This window comes from Aedes albopictus, chromosome 3, assembly GCF_035046485.1.
Source record: "Aedes albopictus strain Foshan chromosome 3, AalbF5, whole genome shotgun sequence".
NCBI lineage: Eukaryota > Metazoa > Arthropoda > Insecta > Diptera > Culicidae > Aedes > Aedes albopictus.
Genome location: NC_085138.1, coordinates 156358356 through 156376525, shown reverse-complemented (window position 1 = coordinate 156376525; position 18170 = coordinate 156358356). Strand labels below are relative to the sequence as shown.

Below are 18170 nucleotides of genomic sequence, written 5' to 3'. Positions count from 1 at the left end.
GTCTCACTTGTTTGCCAAAACCTTTTTGCATTTCAGTCCAACATCAAGGAAGCCATATTGGCATACGAGTTTGCTTATCGCGCTTCCGCCCAACGAGAAATCAAGCTATTGTGCTTGCACGAGATCGGTTGGTGTCGCCTGATCCAGCTGGACTACGGCACGGCAATGAACAACTTCAAAGATCTACGGTAGGTTACTGTAATTGATAACTCAAGCTAATCTTAATGGTATCCAAGTGCGATGGAGACGCATGGTTAATGTTACGTTTGCATGATCTCTGTGAAGATTGACTTGGTGTTGGGAAATCTGGCCCAAAATGCACTGATGGGGTAAAATCTGGCCCAACTCATAACACCATTACTGAATGCGATTTGATCATTAGTGCAGGTGAAGGCAGGCTTCTAAAAGGATGTTTTATTAACCATCGGAAAATCTTGTGTGTTCCACTTTTTCTTGCTTGCAATTAAGGTTTTCTTGTGATTTTCAGCAATATTTTTCCAAGAAATTTGAGGAACACATGGAGGCGCATGGTTATTGATGCCTACGCTGTCCATGTTAGGGGACATTCAAATATGACAACCATCGTATATACAGGTTGGAGGGGGTCTTTAAAAGTGTGACACTCCATGTAATATCCAAGTATACGAAAAAGGGTGAGCCGGGAAAAAGGATGTGAAATGCCCGATAAATGATGGACGGCATTTTTGAATGTCGTGAAATGGCTTTTCCAGTCTTGACAAAGTTCAAATACAGCTATTTAATCGGTAATAGGATGAATGACTGTATAGTTAAATCCTGAATCAATTTTAAAAAAAAGGTATTTCATCTTGTCCGACGTTTCGATCACATTTAGGACCTTCCTCAGGGAATTTTTGCCCAGTGTTGTTTTATCGAACAATGATTGTCGAACGGATAGAGTTTTCCCTTACAGCAGTTAACGCTTGGGATTCGGTAACTGTGGAAAAACTCTTCCGGAATTGCAATGGTGATCGTTTGAATTTTGTCAAGACTGAAAAAAAATATTTTCAAGCTAAATTCTATCGCAGTCGAATCCAAAAAAAATTGAATGTCGTCATTAAGTGGCATCCCGATCAGAAAGGCATAACAAAAATAAAACATCATCATATCAACGGTTGATATCTATATCTAGGTTTGTTACATTTAGATATATTTGTTGGAATCGGTCTGAAAACAAGTTTGTATTAAATCATAATTATAACAAAGCCAGTTACAATGAATTAAAATGTGTAACTAACCAATATTTTTGGGTAGTGTTTAATGCATGAATTAACTACTGCAAGGTGTCATTAGGTTCTTTAGCGGTATCCTGATTATTTCATAATTGGAATCTCCACCCAAAAAATAGTCGAAATCCAAAATTTCATCTTTTTTGGTGCCCGGAAAGCATTTTTAAAATGCATTTAAAGTTCGTATGGGGATTTTTTTTTGTTCGGGACGAACTGTCATTCTAACGATTGAACTGTCATTCTATCCACGAAAGTTAAAATGGTTTTGTTTATTTATTAACCATCATACAATAAAATCACGTTATACAAAGAAAAATGAAGTCTTTTGATTAAGCTCTAGAAAATAGCAATATTTTATACACCAAACAACCCAAGGGTGCTTGGAAAATACACGATTTTTGACATGATTTTTATATGATATATGAACCACCAAGAATGTTCGTGTCTTCAGCAAATTTGTACATAAAGCTAATTTCTCTTAAATGGTGGTAAATACACTACATAATGTTTCATATTGAGTAATTTTTAGATATTTCATCTCATGATTCAGAACACCTACAATGTTCATATGTTCAACAAAGTTGTTCATAATTCTTGAAGTTCTCGAATGATGTAAAACTTGACGCACAATTTCACTGCTCTGAGCGTTTTGATGTTGGATCTAATTATTCTGAAGCCCTTATAAGTTTGGATATTCAGCGAAGTTGTCGGGAAATCCTTGGCTCTCAAGTTGTGGGAAATGTTATAGCATAGCATGAATACTTGCATAAATCGTGGATGGAGTTGCAAAGATAAGTAGGGTGCGGGCACTGGTTTTGGCCGTTCTAAGGAAAATCATTTTTATAAAAATAACCAATAAATCAGGGGTTTTCAGATCGTGCACCGCGGTGCACTTGGTGCACCGCAAAGCTATGACAAGTGCACCGCGACTCTCCAGGATTTTTTTTGCAAACTCAAATTAATCACTTGATTGATAAAATGTAATTCGCAATCATTAGAACAAGGGGTCCATGGCTAAACTATTTAACTGTGCTCTAAGAGATTGAGAGTAAAATGGTTCCCACGCCGGCCTGAATGTAGCAAAAACTCGGAGATCTTCGCAAAGAATAATGGAACAAATCTACAAAAACTCTCCTCATAAGTATCTTATTTTTCCCACGAACTCGTAATGGACATTTACAAGCACCCTAAAAAGAATTTTTAATGAATTTGTTAAAAAATCTCAGAAGAAATCTTACTAATATTTCTAAGGCCTTGCCTAATACCAGAGAAGGAATTTATCACTGCTCCAAAAATCGGTTGACCTGGAAATCTAATGACAACATATTTATGACTTTCAAAGGATCTTCGCCTGAATTAACAAGAGTGCTTGGAGGGAATTTATCAAAAATCTTCGCAGTAATATGCCAAAGCTCTGAAAATGAAGCTTCCAAATGTCTCGCTAGGATTTTTCCAGATCTTCATTAAAGTCTTAGGAAAACGTCTATTAAAAATCATACAGGGGTCATCAGAAGGAAACAAAATACCACTAATTTGGAATAAATTTTACTGTGAAACTTTTCAGGATTTCACTCAGCATTCATAAAGATCTTGTTTATTTTTTTTATAAATATGCTCAACAAAAAATGTACCAAGTCCAAGAAATATTCTAATAACTGTGCCACTTCACTGTGCTCCGATAAGAACATAATGAAAAAAAAAACAGTGTAGAATAAATTGTTACGGAGAGTGTATAAACCTGGAGTCGCTACGAAAAACATGATTTTTTGTTTAGAATAAACATGTGCACCGCGGAGCGATTTATTTCCAAGAAGTGCACCGCGATTCAAAACGTCTGAAAACCCCTGCAATAAATAATCCCATGAAAATCACCAAATGAAAGGTTTCAATCTAGGAATAATGCAGAAGTCAAGCTAATATTTGATTTTTGCATTAACTCTAAAAGGGATACCTGGGGTCCATTGGACCCCAGGCGCCTTTCGGAGCTCGTCTTTGAAGGAACACACTCAGCGAGGTTTAGATCGCAACACGCTGATCAATATCATAGACCTACTCATCTCCACAGACCTGGCCAAGTCCTTGCAAGCTTTTTTATGTTAAGGGCGAATTCTCACCCACACTCTTAAAAAAATAAGAATTTACACATGACGTGAACCATCAACGTACGTAAACATTTCATGACTGAATGGCGAATTTGATTGAATTTTACAGCCATCATGTAAGTTCGAGTTGATTGCACATGATATCTACAAACCTATCTGATCAGGAAGGTAGAAACAGGTTATATTTATCACTTCCCCTATAACTCGGTGATATGGCCGAGAGGTATAGACCGTGCCTCTCAATCAGCGGACCAGTGTTCGAACCCAGTCCATTATTTTACTTTCACATGTTTCATCTGTTGATTCGGTTTTAGTGATTGCTAGCTCAATTTTATTTGTGATAGAAGACGTAAATTTGTGTCAAATGAGCCGCTCCTTTTATGTGCATCCAAGAGAACTTAAATTTACATGATTTTTTCTAAGAGTGCGGTCTATGCATTAAACCTTGTTCTATTATATAGGTAAACCAGGTATATGAGTTAAGCAGAAGTGAAGAAATAGACCCTAAGTCCCATCATCAACTTAGAAAGCGTGCGAGACAGATACGGCTTCCGATTGATGATAAGAAGGTACAATAGCGATTATGTGTTCCAAGCATAAATGATCATATAATAATATAGTGTACAAAGAGTAAATCAGAGAGATCTCACCAAGTTCCATCTCGTCGGACGATCGTATACCTTACCGATCAGGCTAAGGCCGGGGTGGCCTCTACTGTACATGGTAGCCGTCTCCATTTCACTCGGTCCATGGCTGTTTGTCTCCAGTTCCGCACTCTGCGTAGGGTCCGCAGATCGTCCTCCACTTGGTCGACCCACCTAGCTCGTTGCGCTCCACGTCTTCTTGAACCGGTCGGATGACTCTCGAGAACCATTTTAGTCAAGTTGCTATCCGACATCCTGATGACGTGACCTGCCCACCGTAGCCTCCCGATTTTCGCAGTATGGGCGATGGTTTGTTCTCTCAGCAGCTGATGCAGTTCGTGGTTCATTCGCCTTCTCCAATTCCCGTCTTCCATCTGCACTCCGCCGTAGATGGTACGCAACACCTTCCGTTCGAAAACAACAAGGGCGCGTTGGTCCTCTACACGTAGGGTCCATGTTTCATGCCCATAGAGGACGACCGGTCTAATCAGCGTTTTGTATTTAGATAGTTAACTTCGTGTGACGACGAACTTTATTCGATCGTAGAGCTCTGTGAAGTCCCAAGTCAGCTCGATTTATTGCCACAATGCGTCTCTGAATTTCTCTGCTGGTGTCGTTGTCGGCGGTCACCAGTGAGCCCAAGTACACGAATTCTTCAACCGCCTCGATTTCATCACCGTCGATATAAATTCGATACATTAATGACTAATCCGATTCGCCTGGCTGCATTCTTTAGTCGGATGTACGTTTCCACCATCGTCTCAAATTTACTAGCAATAATATCAATATCATCGGCAAAACCAAGCAGCTGAACGAACTTCGTGAAAATCGTCCCACTCGTGTTAATCTCCGCCTTATTGTTGAACAACAAGCACGAAAGACCATCACCTTGCGGTAACCCTCTGCGAGATTCGAAGGGACTCGAGAGTGTCCCTGATACTCGAACTACGCAATTTTTATTTATTTATTTTATTTATTTGATCACTATCTTCGTCATGGACGCACAGATTGTTTGATTATCCTATATTCCTAATACTATTCTTAAATTCTAATTTTGACATGTTGAAATCAAAGTTAACACTAACCACATTAAAAGCACTTAAGCACGCACAAAAAGGACTATTTTGACCATAATTTGTCCTATGCAGAGGAATTGTCAAAAGAGATGAGCTACGGAATCGTCGTGGTGGGACGTTCAACGGAATTTCACCAAGAAGAGCTGGACAATCAATATTTCCACTGAAGAGGTCGAAGACAAATAGCCGCTGAAGCTTCACTCTTCGCGCCGCTAACGTTTCCAAATTTATGAGCTGACAACGCTCCGGATAACTTGGGAGGCTAGCTGGATCTGTCCATGGAAGATGTCGTAATGCGAACCGCAAAAATTTACGTTGTACACGCTCAATCCTTAACATTTGCGTCGCATGATACGGTGTCCAGACAGGAGCCGCGTACTCCAGAATGCTTCGAACCAATGCGCAGAACAAAGTTTTAAGTGCGTAGACATCAGTGAACTCCGATGCATGTCGACGAATGAAGCCTAACGCTGACCATGCTTTAGCAGTGACTATTGAGATGTGCTCGTTGAACCTGACTTTTGAATCAATGAACACTCCGAGGTCGTTTATGGAATGAACACGCACAACTGGGGTTGATCCGATGGAATACTGGTTAGTAACCGAAGCGTGGCGGCGAGTGAAGGATATAACTTTGCATTTGCTTTCATTGATGAGTATTCCGTTGTCACCGCACCACACAAGTAGCGCGTCTAAATCTGCCTGCATTGCCACACAGTCTAACTGTGACATGATAACACGGAACAGTTTCAGGTCATCGGCAAAAGACAACTTACCCGATGAAATCACCTGGTACAGGTCATTCACAAAAATAATAAACAATAAAGGGCCTAAAACGCTGCCTTGAGGCACTCCAGAGGGGATAGCAAATTTGCAGGAGCGCACTGAATTGACAGAAACGCATGCTGAACGATCAGATAGATAAGAAAACAGCCATTTCGTCACCCAGTCGGGAAATCCAAGGTAGGTCATCTTTTCCACGAATAAGCAATGGGGAACAGTGTTGCAAAAATTCAATTCATTCATTTGAACACTAACCAACCAATCTGTTCAGTCATTTTTTCTTCTAGTTATGTTCAAAACGATTTCATTCAATCAGAGCACCTATCAAATGAGAAGCGAATCCTTGTCAATTGAATAAATTGTCACTCGAATGAGTAGCTTAACTCGAAACACGAAAAACCCCGCAAAATTCCGCCAGACTGAAAAAATGTCGAATGTCGGGTCAAAGTCGGGTCAATTTTTATCGAATGTTGGGCCACTGTTGGACCAACATCGATCAACTATTGGGTCTAAGTTGGGTTTGGTGGCCAAAATAAAAATAGGTGAATGATAGGTTGATGTCGGGTTTGACGTCATCAACGATGATAAAAGCTTTGAACCTACAACACCACACATTTATGCTTCCTAGCTGGGGCTCAATTGAATGATATGTGCCTTGACTGAGGCTGGAGCTGATGTCAATTGAATGATCAGAGGCTATTCAATTGATATTCCGATAGTAAATGGAAAAATGAATGGTTACCATTCTCAATTTCAGCTTTAAATGTCGGTTGATACTGACACTTCGCACCACTGATGGGGAACCATGTCGAAAGCCTTCGCAAAATCTATGTAGATCGAATCGACTTGACGATAGGACTCCATCTCGCGCGACAGTTGAGTGACATAACACATCAAGTTTGTGGTGGTCGACCGGTTCCGTACAAATCCATGCTGGCAATCGGACACGAGTGGCAAGGCGGCAGTGAATAGCACGTTGTGGACCAGTTTTTCGAGGACTTTACTCAAGCAGCATAATAGTGTGACCCCACGATAATTCTCGATACGATTGGAACTTCCTGATTTGTGGATTGGCACTATAACACCGTTTTTCCACGCGGACGGGAACTTCATTTGGGAAAGCGAGCGGTTGAAAATGTCCGTAATTGGGACCGCAAGCGTATTAGCGCAGTTCCTAAACAATAAAGGAGGAAGACCGTCAGCGCCTGGTCCTTTTTTGACGTCAAGATCTTTGAGAGCGCTGATAACTTTTTCAACAGATAGCCGCATAGCTGGAAGGCGGATGTCAAAAGACGGTAGGTTCGCAAATCTGTCATGACGTGACACTGGCGATACACGGGAGAACACAGATTCAAAAAATGTTGCGAAAAGGTCGGCTGCCTCTGCGCTAGTATAGGCTTTGCATCCTTTGTATTCCATATTCGTAGGTATGCGATTATTGGATCGCTGCCGCTTAATGAAGCTCCAGAAGGAAGAGGGGTCCAGCTTCACGCGGGATTGTATCTTTGCCAAATAAATATTGTACGAGAATTCCAGAAGAGAACTGTACCTGCCCTCCAGGTCACGGAGGAAGCTTCTGTCATCGGCAGATTTTGAGGTAAAGTAGCGCGTGCGTGCCTTCCGTAGAACGTTGCGGAGATTACGCAGCTCAGGAGTCCACCACGGTTTGCTGTAAAATGATTGTCGTGTGCGTGGAACGAAGTTGTCAAGGATCTCGTGAAGCTTGTCGTAGAAAGACGTTAGCGCTTCATCAACTGAACTATCAATATTTACCTCCCATGTGACAGAGGATAAAGAAGAGTTCAGCATAGCAAAGTCACAGCGGTGGAAGTTGAAGCTGGCAGATGCTGTTTCGTCGATTACTGTTGGCATATCACTCATAGCAATAAAAAGCACAACGAGCGGCTTGTGATAATTGTCGACCTTCATTAATGGAACTGGCGACTCGATGAGCTCGAAATGATCCGGTTGATTAACGAACGCTAAGTCTAGAAGGTGACCGTCTACGTTGACTACGTTGTTGATTTGCAGCAGGCCTGTAGCTAATACCGATTCAACAAGTGTGATTTCTTGTTCGGACGATGCGTTCGATGGGACGTAGCCGTTGATATCTTCGTCCAGCTGCCAACTGAGATTAGGGAGATTGTAGTCTCCTAGCGACATCATGATATCCTGACCAGACATGTTGTCAGCAATCTGCTGAACCGTTAATGAATGGGCGGCGTATAAATCAGGGTTTGATCTCGGTGGAATGTAAACAGCTACGATGTAAAGTCAACAGTCATGCATCCTAATTCGTACACCGACTTGTTCGATTTGCTCGTATCCAGACCACGAAACATTTTCGCACTGCAAGTGATTTCTAACTGCGATAAGCACTCCTCCTTCTCTGAGGAACTGGCTTGACAGCTCGCTTCGATCACATCGAAAAATAGAAAATTCCGATGAGAGCTCAGAGTTGGCGATGTCTGGTCTAAGCCAAGTTTCCGTGAAAACGATGATATCAAAATCGCAACTTGACAATGCTAATCGAAGTTCCGAGGTTGTAGTGCGCAAACCTCTGACGTTCTGATAGTATACGGATAACGAAATTTGGCCACTTTCAGCAGTAGATGAGCAGCTTCGCAGTGGCTGATTCGTAGCAGAGGTAGATGCAGCATCACAACGAGAGCCGACGTCGGGTTGCCTAGCGTTGCTCTGATAATCGTTTGAGCTGCAAGCGGATGAGACATCAGCGAAAGGACTGTTTCTATTTCGTTCGTACTTGCCTGGGTGCAGCGGCTGGAAGACCTCTAATCCGTTTCCAGACACAGGGCCAGAGCGACTTGGATGGCAGGATACAACGGCATGATGAGGAGAAGAAACGGGCGCGACTGTGCTGGAGGGACTAGAGGCTTCCTCGGTACTTCGTTGCATGCGCCCTAGGTACGGAGATTGCAGCGAACGTTGCGTAGGGGAATCACTTGAATTTCCGATGCGATATATGGGGCCTTGAAACGTGGTATTGGAAGCGGAAGTATCTTCAATGCAGGAATGAGATCGATTTGATTCGTACTTGCCTTGATTCAGAGGCCGGAAGACCTCTAATCCGTTTCCAAACACAGGGCCAGAGCGACTTGGATGGCAGGAAACAACGGCGTGGCGAGGAGCAGTAGGAATGGGCGCGACTGTGATGGAGGGACTAGAGGCTTCCTTGGTGCTTTGTTGCATGCGCTCTGGGAACGGAGATTGTGACGGTTGTGTTGCAAGACTACTCGAATATTCTATATGAGCTGGGTGCCCGTGGATGCGGCAACTGAAAGCGGAAGTATCTTCAGCGCGGATATATGTTCTATTTGATTCGTACTTGCCTGAGAATGTCGGGCGGGAGACCCCTAGTCCACTTCCAAACACAGGACCAGGGCGACTATGATAGCTGGAACACTTGAATTGACTACTTGAAACAGCAGGATTACACGCGACTGTGTTGGAAGGACTAGTGGCTCCCTGAAATGCGTTACAGCGTGCGCCCTGGTGTTAACACTCTGCGTTATTCGTGGAACTAGTAGCTTGAAGTGGCGTTACATCGTAATCCGGTGAGACCACGATTGTAGGCGTTTAAGGAGCAAGGTCGGGCATCCAGTAATTTGATGAGCGATTGTCTTCGAACTCTCTAAAGAGAATTCCTCTCGGCCAAGTGGATGGATCTAGAGCTGCCGATCGGTACTTGGGGTCAACACCAACTTTGAAGGAAACAAAGTTAAGCGCATTCACGTCAGTTCCCCGTTTGACAAGCGGTATAGCCTTCACATCCTCACAATGTAGACAATCTCTGGCAGTCTTGTGCATTATCACCATCATAACACAAAAAAGCCGCAACATCAACATTGCCCTTCTTCCACCATCAACGCAACAGCCGACCGTCTCTATGTTGCTAACGAACACATTCGAGACGAACGCATTGATACGGTGGCTGCCACCGCCCCGCGCTTTCTCTGCACTTCTCCTGAGCAGCCGAACGCTTGTTAACCGTCGTTTCGACGCAGAGCTATGTCACTCACTGCTGGGTGACTCTCATCTGAAAGGGCCAGGATGAAGGTCAATTTGTTAAGTAGTATTGCATGGCGCAGCAAACACAAACATAGCTCGCCCTATGAATAGAATGCAAGGCGTAGAGCAAAAACTCGCTTCGGTGTTTCATCGTGTGGTTCGAAAACAAGAGACGATCGCTGCTGCTGGATGTGGTTGACTCTGCATTGAACGAGGGTTGGCTTGAGTGGCTTTTGCGTGAATCGATTATGTTTTGATGGACTGCGTTTGTCGTATGAAGTGATGGTTAAAGCGAGTGTCGTTCGACATTGACCATCCTGAAACTGCACAACCCTGATCTCTGGTAACTTTCTCAACAGCATCTGCTTTGACTGAAGGATGCAGTCGCGAAAGGTAAATCCAGAATTTCGCGGTCGGTTGTGGTACTGTAGCGACGAACACTTCATCGGTTGCTTTTGTGCCCCCAAGAAGTGGCTTACTCGGTTGAGGATCATCATCAGTGCGGCGACGCTTGCGACTACGGCTTGGAGCGGGGGTGGGAAGCGATGGAGGTTGTAGCCCAATCGACTAGTAAGCTGCGCAATCTGCTCAGTATGCTCCTCAAGTTTATTTTGCAGAGCAGCATACGCGGCTTCTTGATCCCGAAGCACTGAATTTATCGTTTCCCCGAGTGACGAAACGACGTTACGGAAACGAATTATTTTCATCAACTTGGTGCATTCATCGCACATCCAATGCATGTTGGGAGCATCAGATGCTGCTTTGATTAAGTCTCTTTCCAAGGTCGTACATTTTACACGCACTACGTGGTCACAGAAACCCATGCACGAAACAACATCGTCGGTGCGTTTGATGGTCTTTGCACAACGGTCACAGGCGGAGGACATGTCGACGACGATGCTGAGCGCAAAGGCAACACGATAACAAGCCAACACAGAGCCGAAAAACAGCAACAAACGGGTACTTGTTTAGAGTGTGCGAAGAAAACAATATGCACACGCAGATGAACACTTTTTGTTTACAGTCGATATGGTTGGAAAAAATGATAAATTTATCAAAATTCACAACAGTCCCGCGGTAGCTTTCACAACTATTCGATAGACAGGAACTTAAGACACAATACGAAACTGAATACTAAGTTTGTCAAACGATAAAACACTGGTAAAAAACGAATTTAAAACTGCGTCGAAGTGGAGCGTACTAAGGCTGTGAACCGTTTCGCTTGTTCCTTGTTATCCAGTGGATAACTGACACTGAGGAAGATTACAAGTGGTAGTCGAAATACGCGTATCTGTCAAAGGATAAGCAACATAGGGCGGAATTAAAAGGTACGAAACTGATTACACTCATTCAAAGAGGGTATTCTGCTTAGAGGGTTCGAAAAGTCGGTACAAGATATTACATCAAGTTTTTTTTTTCAGAATTCTCTCCTAATGACTTATTCAAGTATACCTTCATGGACCCTTTTATATCGTTCTCCGAGTATTCAATCAAATATTTATGCAAGGATCCCTTCAAAAATTGCTCACAGAGTACCCTCAGAAATTTCTAAAAGATTTCTGCAGTAATGCCTCCTTGACTTCCTTGTGCATCTTCGTGCCTGACGATATACAAATACAAATTGGTCATTGGAAGAGAAAGCTCTCGGTTGATAACTGCGGAATTGGTCGTTTAATCATGCTGAGAAGTAGGCTTTGTGCCAAATATTTCTTTAAAAATTCCGATGCAAAAAAATGTGTGAAAACAGATTTTTTCAAGAATTTCTCCAATGGTTTACAAATTAAATCACGAATTACCCTAAATACTCATTCGGAAATTCCTTCTACCATTTTTTCACGGAGATGAATCAGCACCTGGCTGTAAATCTCGATAATAAAGAAAATAAAAGACTATTTTTTTAATTCCTTCATGGATTCCTTCAATGAAATTCCTGCAAGAATTTGCGGTGTATTTTCCTTCCAAAATGTCCGCCACGTCATAAGACTGCATCCAGTCTGCCGGAAAAGTTGCTGTGTCTCAGATATTACAGAATAGTTTATGCAACATTTGCGCGGATAGCATGTGATCAGCTTTCAGCATCTCTGCTGATATGCGATAGACCCTTGGGGTTTTGTTGGACTTCATGCTATGGTTGTTTCAATCTCCTGTAGTGATGGTGCCACAGGGTTGATGCGAGTGATGCGCCGTACCTTAAGCGATTCATGCCGAGATGTTTATGGTTGGTCGGACGTTAAAACATGTAGAAACTGTTCGAAGTGTTCAAACCAACAACGTTCTTTGGCGGTCTTTGTTATTGATTGTGTGGAAGCATGAGGTAGGAATTTGTGAGAACCAGAGCTATGTCGGACGCTCCTTGACTCCTTGCACCATTCTGTTAGCAACACGTGCAGCGTAAACAGCGTGTTTAGGAACTATCCATTTATTACGTAAGTCAATTTTCTCGATTTGAAAAAGTCTTCAAAATATATCTTTGAATGTCTTCAGGACCTCAATAGACTATATTAATATTATTCCTGCACCCCAGCAAAATACCATTGGTACGCATTACCAAACATTCATAAGCCAGTGAGATTTCACCGAGTGAAATAAAAACGTTAAATAATGAAAACATGACACTAAGTCATAAATGAATTGCAACATTACGCCAAGCCTGTCTTTTTGCGCCTCAATCCTAGTAACATTCAATGCGAACCTAGAACTCGGCATGTGTAAAATAAAATAAAATGTTCAAACAATAATTATTTCATTCAGAAGAGATGACTTCGTGAAAATAAGTTTTACGTTATTTTCTGAACATCCCTAATCTTTCCAGCCGATGCAGCCAATTTTCCAAGAGCTTCTACGCATACCTAACGGTCATCTGCCAGGGGTCGCATGGTTACTTCGACGAGCTGACCAAGTGGCGAGCGGAGATCTCCGAACTGATCAACCGTTCCAGCCAGAAAGAATCCCAAATCGAGAAGTACATCTACCGGAGGTGCCAAAAACTTCCGAAAGCCGACACAGAATCCGAGAAGTTCGACTGTGGCTACTGGCGGCTGTTGGTGTACGAGATGCTTTTCATGTGGAACGCTTTGAGCAGCTGCAGTGAAGAAACTTTGAAGGTGATCATAGAGGATTGTGGCAAACTTGGAGATGAATCGTCGGAACCATCGCTGGGCTTGAGACAGCTAATCTTGGGCGCAAGTTTGTGCTGTGCGAAGCGGTACGATGAGGCAATCGATGCCTATCGAGCGTGCATTGCAATGCGGAACGACGAACCGCCACTTCAGCAGGATGTGCACATTTCCGCGTTTGCCCACTACGAGCTGGCAATGTTGCTACTGAGAGAGCAGAGCAGCGAGGCAAATGCCGAAGCCAAACAGTTGCTTCTACACGCACAGCAAACCTACAGGAGCTTCGATTTCGATAATCGCATTAACGTCCGAATACATTCGATTCTGAGAAAGCTTAATTAGGTGTATGATTGGAGTTCAGTGCTTGGGGATTTGATTGATTTGTTTCTATTAAGACTGCATAAAAGAAGCTTCACTTCGATATCATGAAATTGCATCATAAGACTCATCGATGATAAATTATATAAACTTTGGAATACTCAACTGGTTCCTTATAAAATTTAACAAACATTTTTAATAAATCATACAATTCGGTAAAATCGTTCATCCATTCATTAGTTTTCTCCTCGTGATTCATTGGTGCCTTATTTGATCGAAGAACCACCATCCAATAACTAGCAAATCACATTTTTGAACCTAGCACCCGTTAATCACGCTTGGGCGATGAAGAAAACCACACTTACTATTTCGGCTACCATAAAAGCAATTGATGACAAAATAATTCATAAATTGATATAACAAACAAAATGAAACCTCATTGGAAGAATTGAACATGTTAAGTTTACTATTAGACACCCAATAGAGAGTAGATAGGACGCAGCACCAGGACTTAACAATATCGGTGAACGGAAATCTGGTTCGCATACAATACCAAAGCAGACAAATAATAAGCGACATGACAAACGTTTAACATGTGATAATAACAAAATGGATACTTAATAAAAATTGTCCTTGGCAGTAAAATTTAGTAGCAGCGGATTTCGTTTTATTTAGATGACAATAGTCCTGACGCTAAATAAATATAATAAAACGATAAATTTCATTCTTTTTTGACAGAATTCGGCTCAAAAAATAACGAGGTTTATTTATTTTTTCTCATAAAAGATTAATTCCATTCATATCCCAGATCGAACTGCTCAGTCCTGACAAGCAGCAGGGTCTGGGAGTCCCAGACTGGGACCATTTGGGTAGGGGGGCCTATTTTGGGCACTTGCTGCTATTGCTATAGCCCAGTCAATTTAAATTCGGTTGACCCAAAATCACATATTTTGCCTGAGCTCAAAATTGTGACGTGCTGGAGCAAATCTGAGCTCGGATTCGGATTCAGCGGCCCAAAATCTGTCGGAGACACATAAGTTTGCTCTTGAGACAGACCAAGAGTTAATTTTTATTTCGCTGTGTTATTTTTTCCGGAATTCCTTCAGATGTTCCCCCAGGATTTGTTTGAGAATACCTTTTCAATAAACCCTTCTAGAAATACCGCCAGAGTTTTCTTCGCGTGTTTTTATTTTGAGTATTCATCCATGGTTTTCCACAGAAAAACCTCCAAGGATTGCTTCAAAAAATCTTCAGAGAGTCCATCCAGAATTCATTCAGGATTTTTTTCTGATGTTTCTTCTAGAGTCCCTTTAGAAATTCGCTCAGGGATTACTTCAGGGATTTTAGTGTAGGAACTCTTCCAGGAATTTCTCATCATGATGGGTTTCCTTCTGGGATTCGTTCCAAAACTTCTCCACGATTTTTTTCTGTAATTTAAATAGGGATTCCTGCTTCAGAAATTCCTCAAGTCTGTTCGTGAATCCTTCATTAATTGTTTTATAAATTCCTCCAAAAGTTTCTTGAAACCACCAGGAATGCAGGAACTCCTCCAATAATTCTTTAGGTATATATTTATCCAGAGATACTTTCGGAAAATCTCCCAAAGATTTTTTTAGGACTTCCCTAAGAAATTCCGCCAGAAATGTTAATCTTATATATTAATTTATTTATTTACTTGTTATACACTTTTATGACGTAAGACAATGTCTTTTTTGCTGCCATATTGTGAATTTAATTTCAGTTAACAACATTGTCAATACTTAAAACTTAAACTTACTAGCTAAATTGTTCCTGAAGGTTGCTTTACATGATTTGGTTCATGTTCATCAATTCATGTCGGCAAATCTTTAAAGAAGGTCCCGCTTAAATCCCCCAACTGAATTTATGGATTTAATGATAACGGGTAACGCATTCCAACTTGCAACGCTTCTTACGAAAAATGACTGCCCATAGTAGGTTGAATAGTGCTGAGGAAAAATTCATATTCCGTGGTTGTCGCGATTGTGTGATTTTGCTATAAAGATAACCAGGAGTTCTAGAGATAATGAGTCTATGAAAAAGAAAACATGATCTGTATTCATAGAGTTTCAGAAAAGAACAGCCCAATAGCCCAATGTGGCGATTCAATTGTTTTAATGCTCCGTAAACTTTCCCACATTGTGAGTTAATGTGTGCTTCCCAACTGAAACTAGAGTATACAATGACACCAAGATCTGACGCCTTATCAACAAAATTTATTGATCCTCCACCAAGGAATAAATTAGGGGTTTGCGGAGGTGTTCTTAATCTGAAAATTAAAAGTGCTTTTGTTTTAGTACGATTAATACTCAACAAATTTCGGTTAGACCAGTCGAAAATGTTTTGTAGATCTTTATTAATCTTCCTTGCCATATCGTTCATATCAACATTTTTACGACCACAAAGGTAAATTTGCACATCATCTGCAAATAAATGCACAGAACAATAATCTAAGACTGCAGGTAGATCGTTGATAAACATGGAGAACAATGAGGGTCCAAGTATTGATCCTTGTGGAACACCTGATTTTTTCCCTTGAAAAGCCGAATAAACTCCATCGTGACAAACAGTTTGAATGCGACCTGTTAGGTATGATTTCAATAAAGTTAACGAAGAATTGGAAAAATGATACATAGAAGATAATTTAATAAGTAACCTACGATGGGGCACTCGGTCGAATGATTTTGCAAAATCTATTAGTAACAAAATGGCAACACCTTTTCTATCAATTTCTTTAGCTATGTCATCATGCACTTTTAACAAAGCTGTAGTTGTGCTATGGTTTTCACGAAATCCGGATTGATGAGGGTTGAGAAAGTTCATTCGTTCAATAAATTCACACATTTGAATTTTAACAACCTTCTCAAAAACTTTTGACAGTGAGCATAACAAACTAATAGGTCTAAGATTTGTAATATCAGAGGAGTTTGATTTTAATCCTTCGGAATGACTTTAACCCTTTTCCATTCATTTGGGAACTTAGAAGAAAAAAATTCTGGAGAAAAGCTGTTTAAAAAGAGGAAGTGCGAGTGGTAAAATAATTTTGACAAACTAAATTGGAATTACATAAAGTCCCACAGCGTCAGATTTGATATCGAAAATTGCATTAACTATTTCGTAATTTTCAGGGTCACGAAAAACAAATCTGTTGGAATTCAATGGGTAAGAATCATAAGAAGGATTGTCATTGCTAAAATTGGACGAGAAATAGTTATTAATGTCCTCGGCTGATGCATCACAAATATGTTCATCCACTTTTCCTTTTGACACTCCTAATTTTTTAACATTGTGTCATAGTTGTTTGCTTGTAGAATTGATGTTCAAAATTCGCTTTTCATAGTTTTCTTTGGATTGTCTTATTAATAAATTGACTTTATTGCGGATTCGCGTATATTGTAGCCGACTTGCCGGAGATTTGTCCCTCAACTAATTTCGGTATGCAATTTCTCTAGAAATGATTGCTCTTTCAATGTCTTCGCTAAACCATGGATTATGCTTTGGTTTTGTTGATCGTAGTGGTATGTATGTATCATGAAGGAAAATTAAATTACTATTCAGAAATGTTAGTAATGAATCCGGATCGTTAAGTGACATATACTCAGCCCAGTTGATGGCATAAAATGCATCTTGCAAAGCAAGCGCATCAAAGTTGGCATAGTCACGATAGTAAATAATGCTGTTGTTACGAATCGAATCAATCTATCTATCTATATCTATCTATCTACATATATAAAAATGAGTTTGAAGTTTCTTTGAGGCAACAAAACTCAAGAACGGATGAACCGATCAGGATGACTTATGCAGGGTTTGATTCGTATTCATGGTGGCTGTGTTTATATGCAGAAAAAGTTATAAAAATCATTTGAAAAAGTATGAAAGTTGTGAAAATACTGATTTTTTTATGAACCAGGAACAAATTCAGCGTGATCAAAATTAAATCAATCTAGAGTGCATTGCTGCGATGACCTCAACAGTTGTCAAACCTCCACTGCTTGGCAAGACAAAGTTTGCCGGGACTGCTAATTTCTAAAGATAGAAATAACATATCGTGGTGTGAAACTCCAGATAAAGAAATCTGATCATGTCTTATCACTTTATTTGGGGAATCAGTTAAACAGAGATCTAGCAGAGAACATCCACACTGATGGAAGAATGTAGGTTCGTTATTGATACATACATAACCCATAATAGAAATAACATAATTTAAACGCCTTTGTCGTCACCCCCTTCCGTTTGTCCTCTTCTTGTCGTTTTCTACCGATAAAGTCCTTTCTTTTTGGTTCCGTTACAGATATGGACAATTTGTCCCATCAAAGTTTTAGTATAAGTTAGCAAATAATTTAGTTTTAAACCCATAAATCCGTCCTTCCCATTTTTTTTTCTTCAATCCTTAACCTCGAAACAGCCGCGAGTACTTCGGCTTCCCAAACTAACATACAGTGTATCAAACAATTGTCCGTACAGCAATTTTTTGGTCATAATAATTTTTCATTCAAATGTTTATAACTTTTTTATACGTCAATCAAAACCGCTGAAATTTTGACCAATCATAAACCATATCACGGTGTGTTGAAACAGGATTATTATCGCACTTTCATGAACCTAAAATATTTTTTCATTATAAGTTAGCCTTAGCAGTATATATTAAGATTCTGGAGGTTAAAAAATCTTTTATCGGGGAAAATTAAAATAAATTCGATTTTAGTAGTTTACCACTTTTCTCATATAATATGGTATTACGCAAATCTGATGAACCTAAACTCCGCTAGAAATAGTCGCCTTTCTAATAGTAAATTTGAATCCATTTAGACAGAAACGAATGCAAAAGTCTTTACAA

General features: G+C 40.7%; 1 protein-coding gene across 19 annotated transcripts in view; it reads left to right on the top strand.

Annotated features, from left to right (window-relative positions):
- LOC134284072 (tetratricopeptide repeat protein 39C-like) overlaps positions 1-13970 on the top strand; it is a 77367-nt gene extending 63397 nt beyond the window's left edge. For all 19 annotated transcript variants that reach the window (XM_062842318.1, XM_062842321.1, XM_062842319.1 and 16 more), the window contains 2 exons: positions 37-188; positions 12694-13970. In XM_062842318.1, coding sequence (XP_062698302.1) covers positions 37-188; positions 12694-13339 — 798 coding nt within the window. In that variant the 3' untranslated portion in view covers positions 13340-13970. The remainder of the gene's footprint in view (positions 1-36; positions 189-12693) is intronic.
- Positions 13971-18170: the final 4200 nt, after the last annotated feature.